Genomic DNA, 18,756 nt, shown 5'->3' with positions numbered 1-18,756 from the left:
TTATCAAAAGTAACTGATTTCCTTTACAGAAGCAAACTGATCTCCATATCAGAAGGAGCTGTTTGCATCTACCCCGCCCTCCCCTCTCCGCCTATATATCTGACCAGTTTCTTCTTGCCCTCCATGCATCTGACGAAGAGAACTGTGATTCTCGAAAGCTTACGCTACAATAAAGTTGGTTAGTCTTAAAGGTGCTACTGGACTCTTTTTGATTTTGCTACTACAGACTAACACGGCTAACTCCTCTGGATCCATACCTGTTTCGAAATTATACTAAATTATTCTGTTATGGAACTTCTTTGGCAGTCGGTGTACCCACAATATATGTCTTCCTGCTTGTTCAAAAAGGCTTACTTTGAACCTATCACTACAATTTTCATATCACCATCCACTAAAAATCGTGTGCAGGGGGTTATTGGTAAAAAGACATTTGACTATAAAGTATTCAACAGTGATTTTTATTGTGGCCTTTTCAAGACTGCAGTTCTTTTCAACACCAATATAAGTTCATTTTGTTGTAGATTCCCCCCATTAATTTCTGAGGATAAAAAAAATCAATACAGCATCGAGTGCGCTGCAGTTCTTTTTCTTTGTGTAATGTCACAAATACATTTCAGAATAAACTGAATACAGCTTATGTATGTGCCCTTAGTTGGTGCCTGGGAAAACATTGTCAGGTCTCATTCTCATCTCTGTCTTCTGATATGTCAGATTTCCGCACTTCCAGTTCTCACAAATACTACTTAACTGAAGGAAAGGTTTGATTTATTGGGAATGTCTCTGTGCTTCTCCCTGCAAATGGTTCCACATAATTCAACAGCTCTATTTAGAAATGAGGTAGCCGTGGTGGATGCTGCATGTAGTACTCTAGCTTCAGTTTTGAAGGGCATGCAAGTACGTTTATTAACCAGTAATGGAAAGTGAAGAGAATCCAGGAGACCAGTTCAAGTGATGGAAATTCTAAGTCTGCTTTCTGGCCATGAATGAAAAAAAAAAATCCAAAATGCTCTTTTCATCATCACTTAAAAAAAAGTTTCATACAGATTTTTTGGCTTCCAGCAGGACTGTTTTTATTTTAGCTGCAAAAATATGACTCATGCTTGTCCATTCATAGCAATAGATCTTGCCTGACTCTCACTCCCTTTTGTTTCTGAACTTTGCCTTTTCCCTGTGGCCACCATCTATCCTTGCAACTCTTCCTTTTCTTGGGAATGCTTTACTACATTGCTCACTAGAGTTTTTCTATGTGGGCAAATCTACAGGCTGTTTTTTAGTGGCAAACCTAAGTATGATTCCTCCATAAAGTCAACTGTTGCTTTTATTTCATTTAGTGCTGCATATGCCTCAAATGAAAAATTTCTTTGGGTATTTCTGTCACAAGTTCTGAAATTTCAAGAAAGGAAACAAAGAACTAGGCTTATTAGGTCTCAAAATGGCCTTGTTTGGGAAGAACTGTGCTTTTGTTCCCAACCCACTTTGAACATTATATTTCTTTTTTTTTCAGTTGCAGAGCATTTGACTGCCTACAGCTGATTGCTGCTGGCCCCTGCCCTGAAGCTGTCCCACCTCACAACCAGTTGTTCAGGGGTGGCAAAAACAGTCATGAGAAGAGCTTCAGTCTTGCCCCTTGATGGACAGGGAAAAGGAGGAACTGTGGGACTGGGGCTGCCTACTTGCGGTGGTGGTGGCTCACACCTACCATGTTCGGGGCCTCTTTTCTGAGTAACAAAAGAATTCTGAGACTTTTTTATGTAGCATTCCAACATGAAAGGATCATATGAATCTTGAAGATTTTTAACTGCAATTGACCAAGAGAGAGATTAACAGCATTTTCTTCCGGAGACTTCCGGTTTGGGATTCATGGAGGTCTAACGCAGCTCCATTTGTGGAGCTGACCGGATTGCCGTTTTAACCGGCCGGAGGGGTGAAAATAACCCGCGGCCGACTGCTCTCAGGCGGGGAGCAGGCAAAGAACGCTCAAGACCCTAGGGTGAGTTAGATCTCGGACGAGGGGGGGCTCTACACAAGGAGTCTCCCCCCCGATCCTTGAGGTCCCACCTTGCGACGGGTCGGCTATAATCTCTGCGGCAATTTTGGGGCCAATTCGGCTGGCATAAGACCTACATACCCAAGCTTCGATCGGGGAGGGAAGTCGAGAGGAGAATTTAAGATCGAAACAGCGATTACAACCCGAGAAAGCTGGAGAGAAGGTAAAGATCGCTATCTCTTGAAACGGGACAGATTGACAAAAACAGAGAGGAAAGAAAGTAGACTTTTAAACTGCAACAGACTAGTGAAAAGGAGGTGAAGACTCGGCAGGAGTTGTATTTTAAAAGAGACTAAGTTTAAAGAAGTTATTACAAAAATCGGACTATTGTTTTGAATACCTGTGGTTTTGGAGCTGTGGGAAAAAGACACCATCGCGGGACCTGCTGTGGGAAGACGGGAGACAGGAAGTGCGTAACAACAATAGAGTGGCTGGAGGGAAGCGGCCCTTGCCAAAGGACAGGAAGTGGGGAATCGCCATCTTTGAAAGTGGAAGGGTCGTGGCTTCAGCGGAAGAGGAAGTAGGCCATCTTGGATTATAATAACATAGAGAAACCATAGAGAAAAGACGCCCGACATTTTGGATATAAAAAATTAATTTTGGCAAAGATTGGGACATTTAAAAAAAAGGAAAACGTTTAATTATACGCCACGGAGCTGAGGAAGAGAGCAGATTCGTGGGAGCGAGCTAAAGCAAGCCCCACGATGTCGAAAAAAGAGTGGCAATCGGCAATAGAAAACTTGGACAAAAAACTTATAGACATGATGAAAGAACTTAAGGACACGAAATTGGAGCTTATTAAAGAGGTCAAGGAAGTTACACAGACAGTAAAGTCGGAGCTGTCAGAAGTGAAAAAAGGTGTGGAAACGATTAGCAGTGAATTACAAGGAACGCAGCAGAGAGTTAAAACAGTAGAAGACGCGATGGAGAATTTAATAGATACGCAACAAACAGAGATGAGGCTGGTGAAGGGGAGGATGTCAGTTGCAGAAACTAAACACATGGAGAAGCAGCTTCGTTTTCGTGGTCTGCCAGAAGTGGAAGGGAAGTCAGCGCAAGAACAGATGACTGAGGTGTTGGCTGATTACCTGGGGAAGGAGGAGGAGGAAATTGCGGCTATCCTAGATGTGGCGTATCGTGTGAACTCGAGAATTGCAACCCAGAGGAAACTACCAAGGGATGTGATTGTGCAGTTTACAACTAGAAATATGAAAGAGAGGATTGTGACCAAACAATTTCAAGATCCATTGGAGATTGATGGCAAGACGATTATTATAATGAAGGAACTGCCCAGATCAGTGTTATTGGACAGGAAAAAATATAGAGTGCTAATTCAGACTTTGAAGGACATGAATATCAGATACAGATGGGAGTTACCGGAAGGAGTGTCCTTTGAGTTTGGAGGGGCAAAAAAACGCATCAGATCTGAGCGGGAGATGGAGAGATTTATCAAGGACAATGAAAAAGACTTACCAACAAAACCATGAATATGGAGTGTAAAGTATTATCTTGGAATGTAAATGGACTAAACTCACCGAATAAGAGAAAAAATATTTTTCATTGGCTACTAAAACAAAAATGTGATATTGTTTGTTTGCAGGAGACCCACATTAGAAAACAGGATGTAAAATATTTAAAATCTGGAAAATTGGGCAAAGAATTTGTAGCGGCTTCCAACAAGAAAAAAAGAGGAGTGGTGTTGTATATAAAAGAGGAGCTGCAGCCAAAATTTGTTATGAGAGATGTGGAAGCTAGATTTGTAGCAGTGGAATGTAATTGGAACTTAAAGAGAGTGTTGGTAGTCGGACTTTATGCACCTAACGGTGCAAAGGAAAGCTTCTTTGAGGACTTAAGGAAGCATCTAGACGATCTTGTATATGACCAGATAATTCTTGCTGGAGATTTCAATGGAGTGACAGATTTGGAATTAGACAAAAAGACTACAAAAGCACAAAAGAAAAGAGGACTATTGCCAAAGCTTTTTTTTGAGCTGATTCAACAAGAGACTCTCGAAGACGTATGGAGGAGAGAATATCCTAAAACCAAACAGTTTACTTTTTATTCTGCAAGGCATCTTACATTATCAAGAATTGATATGATCTGGGCCTCAAAGGACTTAGCGCTATGGACTAAGGAGGTAGAAATAATGCCGATGGTAGGCTCAGATCACAACCCAATTATGTGGAAATTTGGAAAAAGGAGAAAAAGGAGAGCCTGGAGAATAAATGAGGACCTGTTACAGGAAAGTGAGAATATGGAAACACTGAGAAGAGAGACTAAGTTTTTTATACAATACAATGTGAATAAAGAAGTACCAACCAGTAAAGTTTGGGACGCGTACAAGGCGGTTGTAAGGGGCATATTAATGGACTTAAATGGTAGAGCAAGGAAAAAGAAAGAGGAGAAAAGACAAGAGACTGAGGAGAAAATAAAGGCCAAAGAAGTACAGTTAAAAAAGAGACCAGGGAAAAAGAAAATACATCAGGAAATCAAAATTCTTCAAGAACAGTTAACAGCAATGAGTAACAAAGAATTGGAGTGGAACCTTAAAAGACTGAATCAAAAAGCTTTTGAGGGTGCTAATAAACCTGGGAAATATTTGGCATGGCAATTAAAGAAGAAAAGGGAAAAGAAAATAATAAATAAAATTTGTGAAGAAAACAAAACGTATTTGGAGCAGACTACCATTAGTAGAGCCTTTTATAAATTTTACGCTAAGCTGTATAATAAAAAAGAAGTAAATAAAGAATCAATAGCATCATATTTGGAGAAAACCAAACTTCCAGAGATCTCGGAAGCTTGGAGAAATAAGCTGAACAGTGAAGTAACTGATGAGGAAATAAATATGGCAATACAATCCGCAAATCTAGGAAAGGCGCCAGGGCCAGATGGACTTACGGCTAAATTTTATAAGACAATGGCCAATGAACTGGCACCATTCCTAAAAGAGGTGATGAACGGAGTTTTTAGGGATCAAAGAATTCCAGACACTTGGAGCGAAGCGAATATATCATTGATCCCAAAAGAGGGCCAAGATCTGACTAGCGTGAAAAATTATAGGCCTATATCACTACTCAATAATGACTATAAAATTTTTGCGAAGATATTGGCGGAGAGATTGAAGGGGTGGCTCTCGGAAGTCATAGAGGAGGAACAAGCAGGCTTTTTGCCAGACAGACAAATAAGAGACAACTTAAGGACAGTGATCAATGCTATTGAATACTACGACAAGCGTTGTGACAAAGAGGTTGGTTTCTTCTTTGTAGACGCTGAAAAAGCGTTTGACAATTTAAACTGGGACTTTATGTTTGCCACTATGGAAAAGCTACAACTGGGAGAAAGATTCGTCAGAGCAATCAAGGAAATCTATAGAGACCAGACTGCAGCAATTGTAGTGAATGATGAATTGACCAAAAAATTGACGATTAGTAAAGGAACAAGACAAGGTTGCCCGTTATCTCCATTGTTGTTCATTTTAGTATTGGAGATTCTGATGATACAAATTCGACAAGATGAGGAAATACGAGGAATAAAAATAAAGGACTATTCATATAAGGTCAGAGCATTTGCAGACGACATAATGTTAATTGTAGAAGACCCACTGGAGAACATGCCAAAAGTGATAGACAAGATCAAGGAGTTTGGAGATTTGGCAGGTTTCTTCATTAATAAAAAGAAGTCAAAGATATTATGCAAAAACATGACTAAGCAGAAACAACAATTGTTAATGGAAACAACGGATTGTGAAGTAACTAGTAAGGTGAAATACTTGGGAGTTGAGCTGACTGCAAAAAATATAGATTTGTTCAAGAATAATTATGAAAAATTATGGACTCAGATAGAGAGAGACTTGATCAAATGGAATAGATTGAACCTGTCATGGTTGGGCAGGATTGCAGCAGTTAAGATGAATGTGTTACCAAGAGTAATGTTTTTGTTACAGACAATACCAATCATCAGAGACTCTAAACAATTTGAAAAATGGCAGAGGAAAATATCAGATTTTGTTTGGGCAGGCAAGAAGCCTCGAGTGAAAGTAAAAGTTTTACAAGATGCAAAGGAGAGAGGCGGAATGCAACTGCCCAATCTGAGACTTTACCATGATGCAATCTGCCTAGTTTGGCTAAAAGAGTGGATGACATTAAAGAATAAGAAATTATTAGCCCTAGAGGGATATAAAAAAATTTTTGGATGGCACGCATACCTATGGCATGACAAAGTAAAGGTCAACTCGATGTTCCTGCATCATTTTGTAAGGAGAAGTCTATTTACAATCTGGAAGAAGTATAGAACTTACCTACAAGAAGGAACCCCCTTGTGGGTGGTTCCATATGAGGTGATAGATCCGAGAGCTGTGGATAATGAACAACAATGTTTAACGTACAAAGAAATAACTAAGATTGAAGTATCTAAACTTAGAATAAAGACGCAAGAGGAACTATCACCTAACTATGATTGGTTTCAGTATAGACAGATTAGAGACTTATACAACTCAGACTTTGCAAAAGGGGGCATACGAACAGAGAACTCGGAACTAGAGCAGACCCTTCTTAAAGAAGACAAGAAAAGAATTTCCAAGGTATACCAAGTATTGCTGAAATGGTATACTGAGGATGAGATAGTTAAAACACAGATGGTGAAATGGGCTATAAATTTCAATAAAGAAATAACAATGGAGGCATGGGAATACTTGTGGAAAACTACAATGAAGACAACGACATGTATCAATATTAAAGAGAACATTTTCAAAATGATCTATCGTTGGTACATGACACCAAAGAAGATTGCGCTAGGGAATTTGAATACTTCTAATAAATGCTGGAAATGTAAGAAATATGAGGGCTCCCTCTATCATATGTGGTGGTCGTGTGAGGTAGCTAGGCAGTTCTGGGGGGAAATAATAAGAGAAATGAGTGAAATTTTACAGTTTCAAATAAATAAGAACCCAGAACTCCTGCTGCTAAACTTGGGAATGGAGGGAATTCCAGCCCATCATAGGACGTTGATTTTTTATATGACTGCAGCAGCTAGACTTTTGTATGCGCAGAAATGGAAAGTACAAGAAGTACCAACTATTGAAGATTGGATCTACAAATTGCTGTATATGGCTGAAATGGACAAGATGACAAGAAAACTGAGAGATCTGGACTCAGGGCAGTTCAACACAGACTGGGAGAAGCTGAAACAATACCTGGAGAAGAAATGGGAGGTGGGAGGAAAACTGTGGCAGTTTGAGAACTACTGAAATATAATAAAAGTATAAAAGAGAGGGGTGACTTTACCGGGGGAGGAAGAGAAATGTGAATTTATAAGCAGTTAGATTAATTGATTGAGATATATATAGATATGTATAGGTCAACTGATAGAGAATAATTAATGATAAGGTTTAAACATGAGGATTGACTAACTAACAATATTTTCTTTCTTTGACAAGATTTATATGCACCAAACTGAATGTATAGAAGAGTTAAATTGATTGAGTATCTGAGGAGTTATATAGAATTACCATAAAAAGTTGAAATGAGTAATATATAGAGAACAAATCAAATTGTTTGATTTAAATGTGGGAAATTTTTATGGTTTATGATATATAGGTTTATATAGAAATATTCAAAACTGGAAAATGGGATAAATTGTTTATCTAAAGACGTATAGTTTGGGTGTATAATAATTAAAGGAGTTAATGATGCACTGCTTAATATAATGGAGAATGTATATCTGTTTTAGACAGAGGAATTTAATAGAAGTAAGGGAAAAGGGACAGAGGGTGGGAAAGCTGTTGGAAGTCAACAAAAGGGGGGGAAAGGGAGGGGGTTAGAAACGAAAAATTAGGGGAAAATTGATTGTAATGTAAAAATAAAAATGTTCTAACCCAATAAAAAATTTTTCAAAAAAAAAAACACAGCATTTTCTTCCAGCTAGGGAGGAATGGTTTATTGAACAAGCTGAAACTATTTTGGATATTCTAGCAGTGAAGGAATTATCTTGTTTTGAGAGAAGGTACTATTTTATGTATATTTGGGGGATGGAGGGGAGGAAGAGTGGCTGTTTACATTTCTCACATAGCAGCTAAGACATACTACACAACGAAAAGGGACTGCTCAGGGAAAACGTGGTTCCTTGTGGTAGTTCTTTTCCTCAACTTCATTCCACCTGTCCTACTTTATGTGAGAACCGTTGTTTGCTAAGATGACAGTATCTCTAAGGTTTTGAGATGGTCATCTTCACACAGATCACAAAGGAAGGCATAAACTGAAACTAGCTTTTCCCAGAGATGAAAATGAGAGCAGTCAGGGCTGGGGGCAAGGACACTGCCGTTTTCAGGACACATCACAGAATGGTCTTCCAAAGAATAAAATAATTTTTCTCTGCAGATGCAGAATACTTTATTATATTATAAAGCTTGATTTATGAATGGGTTTATGTCAACTAATATGCTCATTTCAGTTTCTCATGAGCTCTATGGTTACTGCATTCCTTGCCTTGCTGGTGAAAGGCTACTTCAGACGTTATGGATAGAAGTGGCTGAATTTTGTTCTGAAAACACATGCAAATAACTTTAATTTTAGGACTTAGGTGTACACTGTTCTTGATGTACACATATCCTGATCAAACATGCATAATCCTTATCTGTCTAGTACATTTTTATCCCGCCCTTCTGTCACAGGGCGCAGGGTGGCACACCTGGTTCTCCCCTCCCCATTTTATCCTCACAACAATCCCACAAGGTAAGTGCGGCGAGAAGAGTGACTGGTCCAAGGTCCTCAAGCACATTTCTTGACAGAATGGCAGTTTGAACTCAAGTCTCCTGGGTGGGCAAGAACAAGTGAAGGACAGCTGTGTCAGCTGAGTGGAACAGACCATAGAATTCGCTATGTGACTTTTGCTTGCTTTAAATTCCTGCCCTCTCTGAAAATTGTGGAATTCAATGCCTCATGCCTTTTATATTTTTTCAAAAAATGCAAATAGCTTTATTCTTGCTTGTGCTGATTTATTTCCCTTTTGGTATTCTAGACTATACGGTGGCACATAGACCTGCAGCCATGGGCAAGTCCAATACCTTCCTTGAGTAAAGAAGCCCTGAGGCTCTTGAAATATATCAGTACCATCCAGGTTAGTTTTCATCTTAATTTTCATGTAGGAAATCACATGTTTTGGGTTAGTTCTCAGAAAAATTCTATTTTGTAAGCATACTACAAATGGGGTATATAATTTGTTTTTGTGATTTTTTTACTTAACAAATACAGATTCACAATAAAATCCTGTTTCAGCCCAAAACAGATACTCTAAAAGAGATGCTGTTCCATGGAGGAGTTGGTCACAAATTCCATAATTGTCACAAAAACTAAGGACCTCTAATGAAAATTTATTCTGTTTGCCTTATTCACATAATTCCTACAGTAGTGTTTGTGTATTTTTACTCAAAACCTTATGAGCATTTATTTATTCATCACAGTTTCCTCCCACACTCTTTCTAAGGAGCTAAGGACAGTATAGAATTTTTCCTGATTTTAGCTTCATACAACCCTGTGAGGCTAGTTAAGATTGTAAAGTTTTGACTATTCTGAAGTCATCCAGTAAATTTCATAAATGAATCAGGATTTGAATCAGGCCTGCTTGGTACAAATCTGACACAGTTTGTGAAGGTATGGCAGAAACCCTTTTCACATGACACCTGAGGATGAATGAAGTTGTAGATGAAGCTTTGAAAAAGAGCCTATGTGCATACAGATCTTCATGCAGATGTACCAGAGAACAGGTTTAGTAGGCTCAGCCTTGTTCCCTGCTTGAGGCAAATGGAGCAACTGTGCTTGAGGGCTCTGAATTGACCAGCTGCTGTGATGCTGCCAGCCAGTCTGCCATCTCTGGAGATGCAATGGGTGGCAGTGGCTTCAGGGCAGCTGCTGGGACAATCAGTTGCAGAGCATTTGACTGCCTACAGCTGATTGCTGCTGGCCCCTGCCCTGAAGCTGTCCCACCTCACAACCAGTTGTTCAGGGGTGGCAAAAACAGTCATGAGAAGAGCTTCAGTCTTGCCCCTTGATGGACAGGGAAAAGGAGGAACTGTGGGACTGGGGCTGCCTACTTGCGGTGGTGGTGGCTCACACCTACCATGTTCGGGGCATCCCTTGTTTGGGGTTGGGGTGCTCTGGTGGGAGGCATTGATTCTGGGGCCCCATCCTGGACTTTTGCCCAGGGACCCACATTTACTAAGACCACTTCTGCCCATAACCACATTAGCTGTTATTTGAAAACAGTTTGTATCCACTATACCAATTTATACCAGTTTGGTGTAGTGGTTAAGAGTGCGGGACTCTAATCTGGAGAGCCGGGTTTGATTCCCCACTCCTCCACTTGAAGCCGGCTGGGTGTCCTTGAATCAGAGCGGGACCACAAGTGACGCCTGACACAGGTTGGACACTAGTCAGCTTCCCTCAAGTTTTGATGGGAAATGTAGGCATCCTGGTCTTGCAGCTTGACTCTCTGACTGCTATCCAATGGACTTTTCAACTGTCACTTGTCCAACATTCCGCCAAGCTGCCTACATTTCCTACCAAAACTTGAGGGAAGCTGGCAAGTGTCCAACCTGTGTCAGGCATCACTTGTGGTCCCGCTCTCAGTCACAGCTCTCTGGAGCTCCCTCAGCCCCACCCACCTCACAGGGTGTTTTGTTGTGGGGATAATAATGACATACTTTGTAAACCACTCTGAGTGGGCATTGAGTTGTCCTGAGGGCGGTATATAAATTGAATGTTGTTGTTGTTATTTTCTGTAAATCAAAGAAGTGTAGGGGATCACAGACTAAAATTCTGAGACCCATACTGAGACTCGACCCAGAAAAGAAATAATGTGATATGCTACTATATTCCCTTGAAAAATGGCATTCTTGTATCTCACCTGCAGTGTTTCTTTAGTTTCTTTCTTTTTTTCCAATATACTTTATTTAAAGAAGAGTACATTTTTTACAAATATGAAAAAACCTTTACAATTACAATTTTTTTTAAAAAAATTTAAACAAACCTAGACTACATCTAAAAAAAGATTTAAAAACCGTATAAACATTTACCCTTATGTTGTGGTTCATATGCATAATAGGGATTGTAAATATTTTACATTTGGTTGAAGATCGTTACTTTCTGTATAAATGAAAAAGGGAAACCATTTCTCCACAAAGTTAGTATGGTTTGGGTAATGGTCTGCAAAATATAACTTATCATTTATTTTCTCTAGTATAAAAAGGTCCCATATTTTTGAGAACCATTTTTCTATCGTTGGGAGATGTTTCGATTTCCAATTCGATGCAATAATGCTTTTAGCTGCTACTAACATGATATTTATAAGATCTCTTCTGATCTTGGGTATAGGGATGTTTTCCCTATATTAATATTAATTAAGTTAACCAGATGACTTTCCCTCTCCAGCAGTTTACTTTATTCACCTTCCCCCCCTATCAACTGCTCTGTTGTTCTATCCCCTTCTATATGTACTTTATTATAACACTCTAGATATTTCTTTATTTATATGGTATGAATAAATCTTTTTATTTTTCCCTTTTATTGTATAAAGTGTTGTTAATTATTTCTTATATATTGCTCACTAATCCCACCCCCTTCTTAAAATAACCCTTAAACTTCTGCCAACTCAACTAAGTGCACAACACAAACCAGCAGTCTATAACAGCTCACTGTAACTACCGTGTGACTGACACACACTAGTTATTGGCTAAGCCAATATTGTGGAGCTGTAATTAATAAGGAGCAACCCTGAAAAGACCATCCCCTCCCTCTCCCTTCACCTTAAATGATTTTTTACATTACTATGGTTAATTGCAACTACCCTTAATATTGATGGTTGTTGTGGGTTTTCCGGGCTGTATTGCCGTGGTCTTGGCATTGTAGTTCCTGACGTTTCGCCAGCAGCTGTGGCTGGCGTCTTCAGAGGTGTATCCAGCCACAGCTGCTGGCGAAACGTCAGGAACTACAATGCCAAGACCACGGCAATACAGCCCGGAAAACCCACAACAACCATCGTTCTCCGGCCGTGAAAGCCTTCGACAATACACCCTTAATATTGATTAGCAGTATTTCGCATTAATTGTATCGTTCAGAAATTTTGCTCCCTTTAGAAGGAGAAGGTGACTGTGGCATCTTTCTTTTTTGTGAATGTCTGTCCAATTCTATCTGAGTATCAATGTTTAAGGCTTGTAGAAGAGCTAGTCCTGACTCCGCATTTTTTGCTATGTGGCGTTTGCCTTGATAATTCACATGTAGCTTGATGTAATCAATCCATTTGTAAGGAATGTTAGCTTGCCTTAATGTTTCTATTATAACCTTGAGTTCTTTTCTTTTATCTAGTACCTCATTGGGAAGGTCTGTGAAAATAAGTATTGGTGTATGGAATTGATCCTGTCTTCCTAGCTTCCTCAAGGATCTTTTTCCTGGTTCTATAATCAGGAACTTTGATTAGAATGTTTCTTGCAGTTTTCTTTTTTAATTGTTTGATTGATCCAACACGGTATGCCCTCATTATCATCAGGGCTATACTATCTTCCAGCTTTAGATGCTGGGCAAGCCAAGAGGCAATGAAAGCAGCAAGATCTTCATTTTGAGAGACAGACTTGTCCAGACCTCTAATTTTGAAGTTTTGCTCTGGTGAGAGGTAACTTCTAGTTTGAGCATTCTTTCTCATAGATGTTCATTTATGTTATGAAGCTCTTTAAGTTCGTTTTGAGTTATTATGCTTTTGTCTAATGCCCCCTCAACTTTTTGGTTCATCTTATTTAAATCTTGATGAATTTCTACTAGCTGATCTGCCGAAGGCAGTTGCTATTTGGCTTAGGATGTTCTGTTCCTGCTTAGCTAATTGTATTTGAATCAGATCAGAGTTTGCAGTCTGAGTAGAATTGTCAGCAATTTGTGTGTCTGCCATTTTGGAAAGTTCATTGCCGAGGCTGTTTTGTATCATGGTTTGATTTTGAGGCAGGTTTGGAGTTTTCTTGGAGTTTTCTTACCACTTTTTGCTGATTCTTCTTTTTCTCAGACACTGGTTTGTCTATAATCTAAAAGGTTTGTCAGGAGTTACAAGTATGGATGTGCACTTTGGGTTTCTTTAACAAACACAGATCAACCCCAATTTGGGTTGATCTGTACTTCTCAAATTGGCCCCGACAGTGCTGGGGCTGATTCGGGAAACCCGAAGCAGAGCAACCCGAAGCAATTCGCGTTGCTTCGAGTTGCTCTGTGAAGCGTTTTCCCCTTGCCATGGCAAGGGAAAAAGGCTTCAAAGAACTCTTCCGTTTCTCTTCCCTCCCCTGTCGTCAGGAGAGGGAGGGGGAGAGGGAGAGGGGGGCATCAGGGAAAGAAGTGTGATTGGCTGAGACAAAGAGCCAATTGCTGCTATTAATGCTGTTCCCAGAAATCCAAAAACTGAAATCCCCACCCCAAATTGGTGTGTGTGTGATTCTCCAGTGTGATGTTATATTTTGTTTGAAGGTGGCATAACTTCACCTCTCTGGAGTGAAGTTGATCACTCAGTTTTGGCTGTATTGAGGGAGACTGATCGTCAATTCACTTCTAGTTGCTCACTCACTTGCTTCATACGGCTTTGTGCATTTTTAATCAAATTTTTCTTATTGTGATTCTCTGGAGTGAAGTTAGTCCTCATAGGAAATAATGCAGCTGGGGGACCTTCTTTGAGGGGCCATAACATGTCCCCCCAAAGCCCAATCTCTCTGAAACTTGGGTGGTCTTGGGAGGAGGGTTGGGAGAGGGTCCCCTGCAGGTTTGGTGCATTTTGCTTGCAATCTTTTGGGGTTGCACACCCCTAGTTACAAGGCTTTTCAATAAGGATTGGAAATCGGGAGGGATGGAACTCTTTCAGCAGACGTCCATCTTCCCAGGCTTCGACGCCAAGCCCCTATGTTTCTTTAGTTTCCACAGAGTCTCATCTCTTAATACCAGATAGTGCATGAATGATTGACTCTTTTTTCAGTACTTGAACACTCAGAGCAGCTTTTGGTGTTCACAGCTCTTTATCTTGTTTACAGTAGTCAAGCTTCCTGCTCTATATACCTGTGTAGAAAAGTCTCTAAGTTTCCAGTTTCCATACTGAAAAAAGTAGGTATCTTATAACATGTCAGTAGTGACACTGGTTTCTTTGCCACCCTGGAAATGAACTACCAGATATATTGGTTTGTTAAGTCCTCTGTCTGGGTTGAAAGAGATCCTGGTATGTGCATTCAGTTTTTTCAATACTGAGACTATTCTCATTTCAGAAAAAAGCAAAAAAAATAGTATCGCTTTCAAATGCAGTTGCTTGAATGAAATATTTTGAAATAAGAGCTATGATGTAAACAAAGTATATGAGGTCTGAAGGCTCGCAAATACTTTTTAACTTTTATGTAGTGAGGCTTTAGAGAAATGTCCATACTAGCCTTTTCCAGAGATGTAATAAACTGTTGCAAACTCTGCTAGGCTTCATTAGTTAGGTCAAAACTTACAAGGGCATCAATTTGTATGGAGTTTGCACTTGCAAACAAAGCAGTCAAGAATTTTATCTTGGGAGTGGCTTCTCTTCACTTCCCTTTGTAAGAGACAGCTGAATTATTAGTTAACAATGATTACTCGAAATGAACATTGAAAGATACAGAATTGCATTTAGGCAGCTGCTAAATCTTCTCTGTCTTGTATAACTAATTTTATTGTGTCGCCTAGATCCGCCCCCTTCCCCCACACACATTTGACTAGTTCTGCTCATGGGGGCTGGGCTTTAAATATGGAAGTTGCAGACAATCTTCAGTTCTTTCATATTCTGCGTTATTGTTGGTCTTTTGTATTCTCTGTATTTATTGTATTGTTGGTGAGGTTAGAAAATTAAGGCACTGGTTGCTTCTTGTCATCAAGTGTTTATAGCATATGGCTTGAGTGCTCTACCAGGTTCAATGTTTTATTTTTATTTACTTCATGTATGCCTGCTTTTCTCCTACTTGGGAACGTGAAGTGTTTATATTGTTATTCTTTCCTTCATTCTGTCTTCATAGCAATGCTGTGAGGTAGGTTGGGCTGAAAGAGTGTGATTGGCTCACAATCATCCAGCAAGCTTCATACTGGGGATTTGAACCTGTCTCCCCCAGATCCTAGTAGCCAACTATTCCATTGACAAGTTGACTATTACATTAAGTGGTGAAATCCTCCAGAATGCTGTTGAGAGCACTCTGAATGCCCAGAATATTGCACAAGGGTTTCTAATGAAGTTCTGTGATCAAGAGGTGTAGATAACCATAACCCTTGTTACAGATATAGCCAGAAATATAGGAGAACAGTTGCTAGATTTGACCCAAAAGGTTGTAGAGGATGTCTCTGCATGTAGAAACAGAGCTAGTCTGGTTTCACAGCTAGACATGCCAGGAAGGGAGTCTAGAGACCCAAAATAAAATAGCCTTGGAGAAAGGCAAGAAACAAAGGCAGAACATAATTATATGGCCTTGTGGAGATTAGAAGCCACCTAATACATATCAGTAGATATTATTTGTTGAGGCCCAGACGCAAAGAGTGTCTAAGAATGTCAAGATTGTGCAATTTCACCGAAGTGGTGATTCAAGGATATGTGTATCAGTTGAAGGCCAGAAAGATTTTCATATGTATGAAAAGCTTGTAATGGCTATTTTACATAGACTTTGTTAAAATAAAAAATAGCTAGAATAAGCTAACATTTTCCATATATTTTACAAAGCCGTTTTGAGAATAGATAAGCTTATATAGTGTTTCAAATTATAAGTTAGCCAAGAATGTACTCTCCCCTTGTTAGGAGAGTATTCTAAAACCCTATAAACATTGGGAGTTTAATTGATAGGGAGCTTTATGAACTCATGTAATTGCTCTCCTTTAATGATCTATGTACCAATGATGGATGGTATGATTTTCTGTTGATTTAACCAATGTAATGATTGTTGAATGGTTATGTTTTAATAAAGGCTTAGAATTTAAGCACATATTCTCTAATAATATTAACTTATGTACAATACCTGGCAATGAACCTAAAACATTATTTGAGTTGTCCTTCTTGCCAGGAGTTAAAAGATTTGATATAGGGAAGCTAAGTAGATGCTTAGGGCTTCTTAAGTGCATGCCTATATCTGAATCAGGCCTGGCCAGAACACCTTGATATGAGAGGAGGAGATGGATATGATCATGGACATGATGTCTGTCAGTGATTCAGTAAATCCTTGGGCATCCAGGTATTCTAGATTAAAGCCATTTTAAAATTCACAGAAAAGAATGAAGAAAGCCAAATTTTTGCCTATAGTTTCATAAAGGTTGAGGGGGAGATCAAGCAAAGCCAGCTTTTGTTTCTGTTTCTGTTCATGGGAATTAAAAACTGAAGAGTGAGAAAAAGCCTTAGCTGCATCAAGCTGTTCCCTTGCTGATCCCCTCAAAATAATTCTGTCTTAAATCTTAATCTTCGCTAATAATGTTTGTTTGGTTTACTCATTAGAAAGGATTAGGAAGTGTTGGCTGCCTTCGCTAAAGATTTCTGATTCATTTTAGCTTCCCTATCCAGCTGTTCCATGGCACACGGGCAGCATTTCTGTAGTTTTTCCTGCTCCTGGAATGGCTGCTTGGGAGGTTGTGCGGGTTACTTAAGTGGTACCTTGCAAGCTTGACATCTGGTAACTAGGCAAAGAACTCAGCTTAAGAGAGAACATAAGGGCCTCACATTCCTTCCATCCAAGTGTCCAGACTGCAGGTAAGGCAGAAGTGAACAATCACTGGCTTTCCAAAGGGATGAAAATGCTTGAGGGAAGCCTGGTGGTCTGGAGTGGCTTACAAGATTATGCCATTCTCCATTTTATCCCTAACCCTGTGTTAACTCTGGCCAAATAATTTTGAAACAATACCAAAAAACCCCACCTTTTTACTGAAGGTGAGTGTGGACTGGAGTGAGTGTATATACCACAGGCAGGGCTTTTTTTCTGGGAAAAGAGGTGGTGGAACTCAGTGGGTTGCCCTCGGAGAAAATGGTCACATGGCTGGTGGCCCCGCCTCCTGATCTCCAGACAGAGGGGAGTTTAGAATTAGATTGCCCTCCATGCCGTGGCATGGAGGGCAATCTAAACGCCCCTCTGTCTGGAATTCAGGGGGCGGGGCCACCAGCCATGTGACCATTTTCAAGAGGTTCTGGAACTCCATTCCACCACATTCCAGCTGAAAAAAAGCCCTGACCACAGGCATTTCTCATTCTTTTAATCTGCATTCAATTCCATGATCTATGCTCTGTCTCAGTATAAATATGTGAGGGAAATGTCCTGTGAAAGTTGCCAGCTAGAAAGGACTGTGCAGGGCTTTCTCTTGCAATAGTATCGGATTTCTGTCCTCTGAATAAGTTTCCCCTCTTCATAGAATCATAAGGTTGGAAGGGTCATCTAGTCCAACCCCCTGCACAATGCAGGAAATTCACAAATGCCTCCCCAACTGCCCCAGTGACCCCTGCTCCATGCCCAGAGGATAGTGAAATGCCTCTAGGATCCCTAGCCAAACCAGCCTGTGAAAAACTGCCACCCGACCCCAAGGTGGCCATCGTCACCACCCTGGGCATGTAAGAAGGGCCACGAAAACCAAGTACTGATGCAACCCTTTCTGCCCTCCCCCTCACAATCTGCCCAGGCTTATAGAATCAGCATTGCTGTCAGATGGCCATCTAGCCTCTGCTTAAAAACCTCCAAAGAAGGAGAGCCCACCACCTCCCGAGGAAGCCTGTTCCACTGAGGGACCGCTCTGTCAGGAAGTTCTTCCTGACTATTAGGAACAGAATGAATTACAGGGGGAAAGCAGACGTGATAGATAGATGATGCTTATTCAGATTGCAGAATTTGGTTTTTCTTGATACAGAATTAAGGGTACCATCATGCACAGAGCTTGGACTTCATGGATCCTAGAGTATGGCAGTTGCCTGAAACCAGAGGAAATGGCAGGATTGGTTCCATCACTTGTTTCTATGGGTTTCACCATGTAAAAGAACAAAATTCTGTTGTGGAATTCTCAGCCCAAGAGTACTTTTGTCTCATCTCAATGTTTCTTGAGAGAGTGGGAAGGAAATATTTTACATAAGACAAAATGCATCAAGTAGAATTGAATGCAAAATCCATTCCAAGGCTTGAAAGACAAATACATTGACTTTTACACTCTAGGGAGCTGTTCTCAGAGAAATTGATTCAATGCATAACATTTCCAGGTGTTCATTTATTTGCCTTTTATGTTTGCTATGCTCATCTGTCTGATCCCTTTCTGTCTAGCACATTCTTCCTTTAGCGAAACAAGCAACGATCAGCTTGTCAGTCACATAATGGCTAAACCACTTCCTCACCATCCCCTTTTCTCCATGCTCAAAGAAAACACAAGATGAATGGAAATATTATAACACAGATTAAAATAAATTATTTCTGTTTGAACAGATGTCATGTGATCATATGAACAAAAACCTGCCAGAAACGCCTGATAGCTTGAAGAGGCCATGGGCAGTCTGCCTGGATGACAGATTAAATTTGGTTCATCGAATGAAAAGCAAGCAGTGCCGTTTATATTCACTAGGGTAAGTGTTTCAGAGGAAAAGACATAATTTCAGGTGCGACAACCATGAATGTTCTACTCTTAAAGTAGTCTGTCAACAGGAGTTTCTGCTACTGATCTCATTTGCCTCTTTCCAAGAGAAGT

At 40.0% G+C, this 18,756-nt stretch overlaps 1 protein-coding gene across 2 annotated transcripts in view; it reads left to right on the top strand.

Moving 5' to 3' along the window:
* Positions 1–18,756, top strand: part of METTL24 (methyltransferase like 24) — a 109,586-nt gene that overhangs the window by 27,071 nt on the left and 63,759 nt on the right. For both annotated transcript variants that reach the window (XM_055000929.1, XM_055000847.1), the window contains exons 2-3: positions 9,062–9,160; positions 18,498–18,634. In XM_055000929.1, the coding sequence (XP_054856904.1) occupies positions 9,062–9,160; positions 18,498–18,634 (236 nt within the window). The remainder of the gene's footprint in view (positions 1–9,061; positions 9,161–18,497; positions 18,635–18,756) is intronic.

The sequence above is a fragment of the Eublepharis macularius genome, chromosome 1 (assembly GCF_028583425.1).
Source record: "Eublepharis macularius isolate TG4126 chromosome 1, MPM_Emac_v1.0, whole genome shotgun sequence".
NCBI lineage: Eukaryota > Metazoa > Chordata > Lepidosauria > Squamata > Eublepharidae > Eublepharis > Eublepharis macularius.
This window is presented reverse-complemented; position numbering and strand designations above follow the sequence as displayed.